At 43.5% G+C, this 14,356-nt stretch overlaps 1 protein-coding gene across 1 annotated transcript in view; it reads left to right on the top strand.

Moving 5' to 3' along the window:
- The first annotated feature begins 10,716 nt into the window (after nt 1-10,716).
- slco5a1 (solute carrier organic anion transporter family member 5A1) overlaps nt 10,717-14,356 on the top strand; it is a 37,009-nt gene continuing 33,369 nt past the window's right edge. The window contains exons 1-2 of the mRNA XM_030099399.1: nt 10,717-10,795; nt 11,282-12,659. Of these exons, the coding sequence (XP_029955259.1) occupies nt 11,705-12,659 (955 nt within the window). The 5' untranslated portion in view covers nt 10,717-10,795; nt 11,282-11,704. The remainder of the gene's footprint in view (nt 10,796-11,281; nt 12,660-14,356) is intronic.

The raw sequence follows: 14,356 nt of genomic DNA, 5'->3' as shown, positions 1-14,356 counted from the left end.
GTCTACAGGGTTCGCCTCGAAAAGAGATAGAGAACCTGAGTGCGCCATTTATAAAGCCCCGATTTATAAAGACAGTGTCTGAGGAACAACACAGTCGCAGTCATCAGTCTTTCCCTCGCTGTTTATAGCGCTCGCATTAATCTGGCCTTAGTTAATCAACAGCTGAAATACAATCAGAGAGGCGATCCAAACAGTAACCTGAGGACAGCCCATCCATCCCGGCTCATCCAGCAGGAGCACGAACACACACGTCGAAGAACAGCGCGGCCGCCTCCCCCCTTAATGGCGCACACAGTGAAGGAAAGCACCAATAAGCACTATTATCATCATCAACAGCTTCAATATTTCACCGCGGCAACAGGAGGCCAAAAGGATGATCTCATTTGTTTGTTTTTTTTTTTCCTCTTGTGGGCAGGTTGCTGAGGCCGGCCAGATTTACGGCGGCGGCCGTGAGTGATGACGCTCCGGCGCAAACAAAAGCCATCAGTCCTGCCCGGATCCAGAGGAGGAGAAACTCTAATGGCCTGCACGCTCTGATTTAGAGGCTGAGATGTGGAGCCTCGCTCTCGCCACACACGTATCTCCGAGGGACTTAAACAAACCGGAGCTGCTCTGTGAGGTCAGGTCACTCAAACAGGCCTGCAGCTTTTAGGGAACTTTCAAACGACTGCAGCTTCAAACAGGCGAACAGGTTTTCACAGCTGTTTTAAAAGATGAGGGTCTGTAAGTTTTGTCAACTTTGTCATTAAACAAGCACATTTTGAATCACAGCACTTTCGCCACAGAATCACAGTCTGTGCCTATAAATAGAATTATTGCTTACTATTATGAATTTATGAGTTAATTATTATAATTTGTTGTGTGCATGTTGGGAGTTTCTGTTCTGTTTGTTATGTTTCTTATAAAAATCGGAGCTTGTGCTGACTGGAGCACAGCTGCAGTGGATCCATTGTAGTTGAATTCAGCAGACTTTGAAATTAACTGATTAAGTCAAACACACTAAAAAAACAAAAAAAAACAAAAACGTGCACGCCGCCAAAACATCTTTAATGTCTGTATAGAAGCAGCTGAGGTCACTCAGGTGTTCCCATCCCCCTGTGCCCCATTAGCCCTAAACCTGACCATTAGATTCTTCCATCATCTCTGAGTGCTACAAAAAGAAAACACGCCTAATGAGTTCGGTGCCCACGCTAAGTGTCCATTAATTGTGACTGTTGCTGTCCTGCAGCCTGAATCACGCTCGGTGCAAAACTCTCCACTGTGAGGAGCGAGGACGGAGAGCAGGAGCCTGCGGTGAGAAGCTGACAGGTACGATTAGTGTCACAGGTGGGCATGAATGCATGGGCGACACACACACCACACACCACACACCACACACACTTTTCTCCTCACAGTATTTGTCACTTGTTGCTGTCCCCTTTCACATTTTATCATTTCATGTTTGACTCGTGTGTGTTTGAGTAACATATTCACATATAGACTGATCTGCTGATGTTTTTGAATTAATTGCTGGAGCGTCCAGATCCAAACCAGCCTCGATCTCGCTAATCAGACGTTGCAGTGGGCGGACTGAATACTGATCCTCCTCTGGGACGCAAACCATCAACCACAATCACTGCCTCCTTTACAACTCATAATTAGCGCAGGGAGAACATTTCCCATTTGGGTTGACACTGTACGACACGCACACACACACACACACACACACACACACACACACACACACACACACACACTGTACCGGAGCATACCTTTGGCACATGTAAACAGATTCACTCCAGCTGGAGCGCTGGCACTCTCCCACAGAACAACTTAATTACAGCAGGAGACCTTCATGGATCTGTTAGCTCATCTGATAGCTGGACGGATCACCTGATCGATGGGGAACAGCCGTGGAAGGGTTGTTTGATCATTGATGCGGCTCTGCAGTGCAGAGAAGCAGTGCAGACCTGTTGAGGAGCGGAGCAGGACATGATCTGTGTGTTTTACTGAGTTTGTGAAGTTCTCGTTTTTCTTTCTGTTGCTTCTTCCTGTATTGAAACTCTCCGTCATCCAAGTTGTGGTTTCCCTGTTTTTCTAGTCCTGAAAGGAAACTGGACTTGCTTAAGCTTTCAAAACCTCAGGCTGCGCTCTTAATGCACTTTCCTGTAAAAACCAGCGGGTGCTCATCCCGTCCACGACAACAGTTGCCCTCACTGTATTGATCCCCATATAATCATTGACAGGGCAATCTCCCAATGACTTGCACGGGATTCAATTAAAAGGCTTGGCCCACTGATTATTTCTTCATTCGTCCATCTTGCGCAACGCCGTCCGCGGCGTCTCAATAGCAGCACCTTGCCTCCCCAATTAATGGGTAACCAGTAAACGAAATAAAAGGTTTCTCCGTCACAAAGGCCTGCGAGGAGAGCGGCGGTGGAGGCACGAGGCAGCACACGCCGGTGTTTGCATTAAAGCGTCGTATAAAAGTTGGTCCCATTGTGCGGCATGCTTCCTGCCCCATGCTGGGGCTCACCGTCACACGGCTAATTGTGCCTCTGTTTAGTCCCTTTGTGGCACAGCACACTTCTCCTGTGTGTGGGGTGAAAGGGAGACAGGCTTTTGGAGGGGTTAGGGGGTGTTTTCAGGGACAAGGAGGAGGAGGAGGAGGAGGAGGGGGGTGAGCATTGGCAGTAATGAAGGAGCAGGCACGTATGACCAACAATGAGATCCCACGGATTATGGCCCAGACAAAGACACTGTTGAAGTAATTACAGTCCAAACACCGCTGCATTGTGTGTGTGTGTGTGTGTCCAGAAGTGTGGGCCGGGGGGCAGAGGGCATTGCTCTATTAGCAGCTGTGTTTCAAGAACCCGATGACTGTAAGAGGAGATTAGAAAAATCAAGAAAGGAGATGAAGAACAAGACATAGAGGCCTGCTGCTTCTGAGCTCTGCCAGATCTTCCTAAAGAATTAAAAGAAGAAGAAAAAAAGCAGCAGCTGATTGATTTTTCTTGAGTCTACTTTTTTGGCTTCAAATCTCCATGTGACCTGGAATAATGTTTATCCAGACTGTCTCCAGGAAATTAATTGGCTGAGAAAGTTGTGGGGAAGATTCAGATTAACTGTGTCTCCAACGATGGTGATCGCAAAATAGAGTCTAGCCTCTAACAAGGTATGAATAATGTTTTGGCTGGTGAGTGTAAAGTTTGTCATTTAAGTTTTTTGAAACATCAAATTAAACATTTTTGCTCTGATTTAATTGAAACAGTGAAACTTTCACACATTGCAGGTGTAGTTCACACAGACAATAAACAATATTCCTGTTAATGTTAGACTTTATGTCATGAAAGCACTTATAATGCTTAGAATGTGTTGTTTTGCATTTTAGGAGTGGAGAAATAACTTTGTATATTCATGCATATTGAGTGACAAATCACTTTAAAAGAGTTGAAAACTTAAAAGGAAGATATATATTTATTTAAACCCATCCCTTTTCCATTAGTTATTATTTGTAAACTTCTTCCTTTATATTTCTTTTTTCAATTTCAAAAGTACTGTATTTCCAGGTTATTTGTTCCAAATGCATGTATTTTCTCCAGTTTTGCATATTAAAAAAAGCAAATCTCTCTGGTGTCATCTAAAACTTCATAAACCACACAGAGAGTGAGATGCCAGTCCATTCTGGGACATGGTTCTCTCCGAGTGTCTTAGTACTCACACAAACCCACAAATTTGTTTCACATGAAGACTGAGAAAACTCCGAGGCCACACACGCTCAGAGCCAGCTGACTTCCATTTCTCTCAATAACGGGGCTAAAAATTCTCCAAAGTTTCAACCGCATCTCTCTGAAGAAGAGCGACACGCATGCACGAGCACCCAGACCAGATGCATTCCCCCAGCGGCGTTAAGCAGAGACACGCAGGGCAGAGGGATTGATCTGCAGCCACCACTTGCATCATGGGAGATGTCACCAAAACTTTCCGAACGGTCAGACTGAGGCTTTTTGGCTGCAGTTAATCAGTTTCATTGAAATCCTGCCATTCCTTTCATCCCCGATCCATCCCGGCCTGCCTCTGTGTGTGTGTGTGCTGCTATCCGGCCTTCCTCCCAGCCGGGGTGATTACCAGGAGTGGCCCGTTTACAGTATGGCTGGGAGGTAATTAGTGGGATGAGCCGAGCAGAAGGAGGCTCCTCGGGGGTTAAGAAGGCACACGTACCTGTGTGTGTGTGTGTGAGAGTGTGTGTGGTGTGTGTGTGTGTGTGTGAGTGAGTGCAAGAGAGAGAGAGACAATAGAGGAGAGATTTTGAGGACCCACCCGAGGTCAGAGGAAGACAAGTATCCATTTCTCTAAAGATTATTAAAGACGCAACAGCTGTCCTTCTATCTATCTATCTATCTATCTATCTATCTATCTATCTATCTATCTATCTATCTATCTATCTATCAAAAATCTTGCTGTCATTTGTTGCTTTACTTTTATTATCTTCTAAATAGTAAATAGATTAATGTGTCAATCTGAGATGTTACTGGTCAGACAGTTGATAAAGGCATAATTTGGACAATTTTCATTCTAAATACTGAATCCATACTAAATCCTGAAGTTTCGTGTTATTGATCCTGGTTTGGATGTTTATTACAGCATAAAGCGGTCGGCTCAGGAGGCGGCCCTCCCTCCTCTAACAGAAGATAAAGCAGGAACTCTTCTCTCTCGGGTGGCTGAAGATGATGACCGCAGCCTGAGGGCCTGACACACACACACACACACACACAAACACACACACTGGCACACACACTCCAGTTAGTAGTAACTTAAGCCTTTAATGAGTAATTATTCCTTTTATATGGAGGTATGCGTGTCTCATGAATATGAAATGTTCGGCAGTTCCTCCTTCAGCTTGTTGAGAGTGTCGTGGATGTGCTTGGCGGGAGATGCGGCCCTGGAGGGATTGTTTAGAAAGGGAGCTGTTTCCATATGTTTCAGAGGGGATTATAAACCCACTGTTTACTGTAAACTTGGTCTTGGTCATTTGCTGAGGTTCTCTTTTGTTTTCACACTTAAACATTCATTGACTCTTCACCATGATTTCCTTTTGGAGAGATCAGCTGCTGCTTTTTGTTGCAGAAATATCAAAATAACTTAATTAATAACCGCCTGCAGCCTTCATTCATATCTTTGCTTTCATGTGACATACTCTTTTCTTGTGATTCTTAGGTTTAAGTTTTCTCCCATTTAACTTTTTAAAACCTGACTTTATCAGTTTGGCTCAGCAGGTGACGGATCTTTTCCATCGCAGTGTGATTATCTGCTGCGTGTTATCAGTGCTGGAGATCTCTGCTGGGAAGAGGGTTGTTTTTGCTGTTTCTCTTAACAAAGCACACACTGTATTTGTTAATGTCCTCATGATTTACTAGAAAAGGGACATTCGGGAGGGTTTTTGTCATGGAGGAACCTGGGTGGAAGCCGCTGACTGGATGACCTGCGCTTACCTGATTGGCCTGAGGCCGGGCTGGCTTGGGGGGAGGAGAGCGAGGAGCGGGAGGGGGCGCTTTAACATAAGCATGGGGCCCAATCTGCTGGGATTGCTCGGCACAGTGAGGGGGCCTCCGCAGGCTGACACGGGGGTCTTTATTTAAGGGGTCCTTGCACTTTTTTTTTTTTTTTTTAAAACACAATTACTACACTACCCTTCTGTCCTGATCTGCTGGCCTTATTCATATGCATCAGCTGCTCCCCGCGCCCCAAAGTCACCAACTACAATCCCCTCTGAATGCTTAAACTAATTTGGGCAGTAGCCCCAGCTACAGACCCGGGAGTGTGTCCACAACGCCAGAATGCCGACTTTTTTTAAAATAAAAGCAGCACAAAGAGGACGGCTGATTTGAAAGGAGCAGAATGCGGCGGAACGGGACCACAGAGGGTTTACAGTTCAACCAGAGAGTCCTCCTCTGTCTCTGAGTGCCGGAGTGAAGCCATTAGCTGATGAAGCCACAAAACAGCCAGGAACAACTGGAGGACGCCGTTTTCATAAGCGGAACGCAAATAAGAACTGTTTGGAGACGTTTAGTGAATAAGTAAAACTGGTAACACATTTTCTCACGGGTCCGGTAATTTCTCCCGTCACTCCTGACTTCCAGTCACAGATACACACACCTCCTCACCTGCCATTATTACATTTTCCCGTATGCCGCACGGCGGACATGATATTCAAGGCTACAGACAGTAAAAAGGTGCAACGTGTGCATGTGGATGTTTGGAGGGGGGAGGGACGTCGTTGTTAAGCATATTTACACACGCTTGTGTGAGTTTGTGCATTATTTCCTTTAATAGCTTCACAGGCAGACGGGCCGAGCTGAGAAACAGACAGCGCTTCATTAGCCGTTCCTGTAATGTCAATAAAGTTGGGACGGTTAACAGGAAGAGTGCATGATGGGGAAGCGGGGGACGAACCAAGGCCAGGCTGAGATCATGGTGACGGAATGAGACATTTTAATCATTTCTATATGGAGCAAGCATGATGTGAAGTTATGTAGTGCAGTGTTATTTTTGCATCATTTAAAAATGACCAATAGTGTTAAAAATCTACAAAATCTACATAATGAAACCAAAATAAGTTTAGTTTCATTTTAATCACTTTGATATAACTTTACCTAAAAGTAATATGTGACTTTCTGACGTCTTCCTCTCAGGATCCTCACATAAGTGGTTTTTAAAGAGGTTTTAGAAGTAGGCCTCCCTTTAGAAACTCCAGAAATGTTTATGAGGAGTGCCAGCAACCTTTTTCCCACTTTTTCTCCTGCATTCTAAAAATAAATCATAATAAAAAAAAAAATTGGAAGGTACATCTTTGAAAAGTTCTTCTTTTAATTATCTTTAGGGTAATTAAAAGCAGGATTATGCTAATGGGATTACACTCCCTGAAACAAAAGCACAAGAACATTTATACACACACTAATGAAGGGGAATAGAAATTACAGAAGTTCTCATCAAGGACGATTCATATCAGGAAGGAAGATAAAAACTGTGTTAAAGCTTTTCATTGAAAAGTTTTGAACTGTAAATCTTCAAGTGACTCCAAACAAGTTCGATAAAACAAATTGTCACATAAAGCTAATTTCGATGAAGAATGGCTTCATATACAGAGTATTTTGGATGTATATAGTACAGTAAGTGATTTGTTACACTACTTTCCTGTCAACTCTCCTGTCTGCTTGATGCTGATCATCCTGAGGCTGAAGCGCCATCTAGCGGTCATTCCCAAACACAACATGCAGCCTCAGATTCTGGCGCCATTGCTGAAGATCATGCACTAGAGGGTGGTATTGTATTTCCCTCCTCTGAGGGATCATCACTCCATTTATACTGTTCAAAGTACATAAAGCAGAGGCTCTACAACTGCATGTCTGAAGTAATTGGAGGAATAATTTAACACTTTTCCATTAAGTATTGAATCTTCTCCACTAACAGTACACTTATCAATATTAGTATTGGCAGTTTCACAAATCAATATTCCACCAAGAAACAATGCCATGCATTTAAATAGGTTTGATTTCTTACCCCCATCTAAGCAGATCTATCATCATTCCAATGAGAGACGGAGCGTTTTTATGAGAAATGCAATACAGCAATAACATCCTCCATTGATTGTGGGAAACAGAGATATAAAGGAGTTCTTTGTGGTGGATCCTCTTTGAACAATGCAGACTCATTCTGCTTCGTTTGTAATTTCCTCTTTCGCCTGGGAAATTCTCTGTTTCTCTGCACCAAAAAGAGACGCTTGTTTTTCCCTGCTGCCACAGGAGAAATTTCTCTAAAACAGCACTGAGCTCCATTAAAAGTATTTCTGAATAGCCGTGGCCATATTAACCTTTGGAAAAGGCTGCTGCTGTCATCTGTGAAGTCTCCATACTCTCTCAGGTTTTTAGAAAGGTCACGGGTGAAGGAAATGTCCCTGGGCTAACAGTAAAACTTTGCAGTTCTCTCTAAATCGGAGGATTTGTCTTTTACAAGCAGTTTCTATAAACCATGTGCAATCCTAACAGTACTGATGAATTATTGTTATGCGAAACATATTCAGTCATTATGCATTCATTTATTAACACATGGTTGTTATGTATATTTTTAATTAGTTAAGCACATAATAGTGTTTTTATTACAATAACTTACACTCTTTGCAACTCTCCTCTCTCTTTGCAACACTCTTCTCTCACGTTACTGAAAAAAATGACAATATGAGCCTGTCAGTTCTGGTTTAAGTTGATTTATGCTGCAACAGGTGGTTTCCTCTCATCAGTTCACATATAGGAATGTGGATTACTGACTTGTTTTCACTGTTTTTATAGCTTTTTTCAGTTTTCATGGCCTTTAGGAAATTTCAGGTGTTTTATGTCCTTTAACTATTTTTGACTTTTGGAGTTGTTATGATCTGTTTTTCAGTTCTTCAGTCGTTTTTTTCAGCTATATTCAAGTTTTGATTCATTTTAATTTTAGTTTTTAACATTTCTTTGTTGTCATTTAGACCATTTTAGATCAATCAACCATTTTGTGTTTTTTGTTGTTGCTGTATTACTTCATATTTTCATCAATTTTCAGCAGTTTTACTTTTTTTTGCCGTTTTAGACAGCATAGTCAGCTTGACGAATTTTCTCCATTTTAGATGTTTTCATTGACTTTCAAGCATTTTGGTTGTAGGATGTTTTCTCTCCACATGCCAAACATGACCACAGTAAACCAGCTGCAGTGAAAGCAAAAACATCTGTCCACGTTTGCCTTCATATATTCTTTATTTGGATTCAATTTCATGGTTAAGGTGATCCCGATCAGAGCTCAACATTTTTCACCTGCAATGAAATGCAGTGAATGTCTCACTTTGATGTGAGGCATATTTTAGTTGACAAACTTATTTTTATTTGATCTAAGAAACATTTTTCACCCTGAACTGTGAGATAAGAGTGAATCATGGTCTGTAAAAGGAAAAAAGAAAAAAAAAAAGACACAAGAGCCACATGCCATCAGATTGCAGACACCTGACCTGCAGGTGGGTTGAATATTTTCAGTCTTCTCTTCCAGCTCTGTTACCACTAAATGAATATAAATGACGATGTGCCGCTGTGGCATTGCAAGAATGACATAATACCATTAAATGCTAAACAATTCCCTCACGTCCTGCAGTGCTGCTGTGTATTCATGGTGCTTGCAGGTATTGATTTGCCTGCTGTGTGCTGATAGCCAGAGATTTGGAAAAAAAAGAGAAAAAAACCTCTTGAACAGGGGTGACAAAAGCCTCTGATGGTCCCTGATACCACTCATTGATCCTCCTGATTGACCACTGAAAGGTAGTCATTCTGGACTGCAGAAGCACTCACATTGCAGAGAAAATGCCAAATGCTGTGTTGGTTCAGGGATATTGTTCTTTCATATGTTGCAATACATCACAAAAAAAAATCAAGTGTTTATTCTCGAAATTATATACACACATAAAAACAAATGTATGTTTATTTATAGCAAATGGTATGATATTCCTATTATAGTTTCTGCGTAAACCAAAAGACTATATTTTTCACAATATTTGATCATCTCTACCAGTCAAAGTTGCAGAATAGCAGAAACAACATAAACATATGATTGCATAAATAATTTGACTTTGTATGTTAAAAAATGATAACGTTATTGTGAGAATGGACATCAAGTTTAATTTGAAAAAAAGCAAATTAACAGAGGAAACGATTTTACAATCACCATGAAAATGTACCTTATTTGCCAGTATATATGCATTGAACGTAAGCATAAACTGTTTCTCCTGTTTTCTTTATATGTATTTATATTTGCTGGACCTGTTTAGTGTGCACACATATTTGTAAAACGTGGGCAATGAAGCTTAGATTTTGTAAACTCGGTCTTTATCCTAGTTTCATTGCTTCACTGTTGAATTAATATTCTCCAATATTAACACCCTATCTTATGCTTCTGATTTACTTTGTTATTGTATTGATATCATCCAAATATTTCTCCAAAATATTTTAGCTTCATTGTCCTGAAGCTCTGCTGCAATCAATACCAGAGCAGCGGTATTGTCCTAAGGAGAAAAAAAACCGCTTCTTCTTCTTCTTCTCTCTCTCTTTTTGGTTTTTGCAATTTATTGCATCAGGGAGATCACCGGGCTCAGAGCCAATATTTTTTACGAGCCTGCAGCCAGTCAATCACTGCGATGTCAGCGAGGGTTCCAGCTGTCCACGGAGACGCCATATGGGCCGAAAGGCATGCTGGGAAACGTAGTCACAATGTATGTGTAATGTGAGCTAATAAGATGGAAGAGCGAATAGAGGAGCATTACGACAACCACCCAACATAGTTCATATCTTAAAATATTACTGCGACTCAAGCAGTTATGTCTGTTTGAATCAGGTGAAAAGCGGGTGGTAGTTAGGTGTTAGAATAAAACTACAAATCCCGGTGTAACCAGAGCTGAAAAACAATTCACCTCTTGGTTTGTTGCGTTCAGGGAGCGTTGTCCGTTTGTGTTTTTGTCATGCTGTTTTGAGACATGCAGGTCATATTTCACTTATACTAATTTATTTGTTTTATTAACTTGTCACAAAAATAAAAAAAAGACTCGGAGACTTATAAATGAATTGATTTTAATTTAATTTCATAAACTGACTGTGTAGCGAGACTCATTGACAGTACCGATCCTGCACTCTCCGACGGCCCATGAACGCACCTCCACAGCAGCAGCAGCCATCCGCATCAGACAGATTTCATTCAGTGTGTGGCCGCTCCGCGGAGAACAACAGGCTACCTCCCTCAGTCCTGTGTGAGTATTACAGCCCTCCGCTACCTCCAGCCTTTCATACAACTTCTCGCAATTATATATTTTCTGTTTTTACTGTCGAGACCGGATTATTCGCTCTTAATTTCAGTCGCGTGTATTGTTGAATCGGGCTTTTATCTCTTTGTAAAGTCATGACTGAGACATTTGTGGACAGCGTGCTCTTTTGTTCTCGGGGTATTTTTCTCGTTTTGACAAAGGAAAGCTGGCTTTATTTAATCTGCGACAATCTGGTGTTCTTTATTTGTGTTTTTTTGTTTTTCGTCAGAGTGAAATATTCCCCTGTATTGTGCTGTAGTTAAGCGATTATATTCCGATCTGTTAGATAAAGTGCAGACACCCTGTGCCATCAGGATGACAGGGGTGACAGAGAGGGTTGGTTTATAAATAGTTAAATAAATGAGTCTACTTGGAAAATTTTAGAAAATTGCTCATGTTTTCTTTCCTGTTTTTGTCTTCTTTTCCCCCCAGGATGCTGCACAGCAATGGGACAAAGGAAAAACCTTTAAAGGAAGGTTTCTGTCTAACAAAGAGCCATAAAGGAGGATCACGATGGGATCCTAAATGTTTAAATATTAGAAAAAAATCTTTTTTAAATTAAGTATGCGCTCATCTTTCAAGTAACTTCTGCTCATAATCATAGATCATCTCTAATGTTCAGTTTCAGAAGGTGATGTTATTCAGTAATCAGTTGAGATACTGTTGTTAGTGTTACTAGTGGCGGAGCTTTACTACTAGAAATGAAAATGTGGAATCAAACATGCACATAACTAAAGGGGCTCAGTCTGCCTCCGTGCTTCTGGCAGGGCAGTCTTTCCTCCATGGTGCCCTCATGCTGTACTAGTTACTGACTGACCTGTCAGCACCGCCAGAAGCCGCGACCCCGGTGTCGCCATGACCCCGTCAGACAATGAGGAAACCGGGAGCGACCTGTCCGAGTCTCTGGAGATCCGCGAGCTCCAGGACCAGTACTTGGACTCGGAGAGCTGCTTCAAGTCGAAGAGTTTACCCATCCTGAACGGGCCCTGTCAGCAGGATGGCAAGGCGGCCGAGCCGCAGCTGGTGGACACCACCCACACCTGCGTGGCGGTGGAGGAGAGGCACGAGCTCCAGCCCAAAACACCGGACTCCAGCCAGGCAGAGTCGCCCTCCTCCAGGACAGACTTCTCCCCGTCGGTCTCCAGCATGGTGGGGCTCAGCAGCTCTCTGCCTGTGGAGGGTCACCGGCCCGCCGGATCGAAGATGCTCGGTTTCTCCCTCACTCGCCTTATCCACATCCCAGCCAGGAAGTACGTCCGGGTCATCCTGAGCGACTCGCGCTGCTTCTTGTTCTGCATGTGCTACCTGACCTTCATCCAGTCCCTGATGGTTTCGGGCTACCTGAGCAGTGTCATCACCACCATCGAGAAGCGCTACAGCCTGCGCAGCTCCGAGTCTGGCCTGCTGGTCAGCTGCTTTGACATTGGCAGCTTGCTGGTGGTGGTCTTTATCTCGTACTTTGGCGGCAGAGGTCAGAGGCCGCGCTGGCTGGCTGTCGGCGGTGTTGTTATAGCCGTTGGGGCGGCGTTGTTTTCCCTGCCCCACTTCATCTCGCCACCCTACCAGATCCAGGAGATGAACTCCTCGGCTGGCCACGAAGGCCTCTGTCAGAGCGGCAACGGCAGCGGGCGCGACCTGCTCGATGTGGCGTCCTGCCCCCGCGACCAGGAGGGCAATGAGCACAACTTGTACGTGGCGCTATTCATATGTGCCCAGATACTGGTGGGCATGGGGTCAACGCCAATCTACACCCTGGGGCCTACCTACCTGGACGACAACGTGAAGAAAGAGAACGCTTCACTCTATTTAGGTAAGCCATCTTGGAGCAGTGTTTTGTAGCGCTGAAGTCAGATGATCATTCAGTTCCTTCTATTTTCCCTTGTTTTGATTGACATTTGCAAAAAGTGAACAAACTGTTTGAACATTAAAAACAATCAGGTGGTTTCACATATTTGTTTGATTTGTTCAAACAGCTACAGATGACAGACTCTCGTTTCACGAAACTGGATACGCAGTTCTGCTGTGTGTCTGGAGAATGTGGAGCTCTTGGGTTACGCAGTCAGCAGTTTCTAATACAGTTAGTGTCAATTATCCCAGCTGATTTCATTCCACGAGAAAAAGATTGGCTGTTTGTATTTTGATACTTAAATAAAAGAAATAGTAACAATAACTTTTGACTGGTTGAATCCTGCTGATACTTACTAAGAGGGAAAGAGCGTGCGTGCTGGAGCATGTACCCAGAGTGTTCATCCCCCAGCCCTGTGTCCTTTTGATTTAATCTCCCCGGCATGCAACCTCTGCACCATACTGAGGTAAATACAGAGACTGCAAAGTCAACCTCGGGCCAGAGGCACATGAGAGACGAGTGTGTGGCGAGGAGCAGAACTGGGTTGCTTATGATTAATGGGCCGGTACTGTCCGTGTGTGTGTGTGTGTGAATAATACTGCTGTGTCCTCACAGAAATCTGGTAGCAATAAGGAAACGTGCTTTTGTGTTCAGCCAGATAAAGACGAGCTTTGTTACAGTTCTTTTCTCATATTTTCAAAGTCTGGCTTTGATGTGACATTTCTTGACAATTATCTTGTGATTAATCTGCTCTGCATAGGCTTTACTGTCCTAATGGGTTTACCGAGACTGATTGGTGGACATGCACACCACATACTGTACATAGCTTATGAAGAACATGGTAATTGCAGAAGTAATCCCTCTGTCAGTCTGCACACTGTGGGTGGATTATTGGAACATGGGGGGACCCCTCAATCTGGTGTAATATCTCTCGCAGATGGTCACTGTCCTACTGACCTTTATGAAGCGCCGCAAGTAATTTCAATTAGTGTGGTCATTATTCTGTGTTTACCCAAAACAATCCACATTTCTCAGTGATGTGGGGATTTTAATGTGCAAATGGTGTGCACAGGTTCACTTACTTAACAGCTGTTAGTTCAATTTTTGTGTTTTGCCTGAGGGGAAACACACGGACTCATGAATCGGTGCACGGCGTCGGCCTGGCCTGACACTGGCCTCTCATCACAACATTACACATCCCGTGGAGCACATGCATGCTTTCGAGTCCTCTCACTTGCTGCTCCGCTGCCCCCGAGACCCGGTATCGATCAGATCCCTGCGTCACGGGGAGCCAATGCAGCACAGCTATTGAACCGTCCACAAAAACAAGGGGAAAACATGCTCCTACAGCGCCTCGCTCTGCCCTCGCCTTGGCAAGCGCATCGGGCCTCGGAGAGCTCACCGAGTCGCCACCGTTCGAGGTGTCCCTTTGTGAAGATTTCCATCACTTGAGCCGATGACCTTGATGGCTTATTTTCAGATCACTCGCATATGGGTAATCTGTTTTATACCTACACAGTGATGTTTAGGGGAAACTCTGCCACGCGAGGGAGCAGATAAGTAGGCAAAAATGTCCTTGATTTGTGTTTTAGATACATAGATAACCATGGTAACTTGCCTCAGTTATGTCGTCCGTGTCCTTTCAGCCAGTTTTATCTTTC

Source organism: Salarias fasciatus, chromosome 9 (assembly GCF_902148845.1).
Source record: "Salarias fasciatus chromosome 9, fSalaFa1.1, whole genome shotgun sequence".
Lineage (NCBI taxonomy): Eukaryota > Metazoa > Chordata > Actinopteri > Blenniiformes > Blenniidae > Salarias > Salarias fasciatus.
This window is presented reverse-complemented; position numbering and strand designations above follow the sequence as displayed.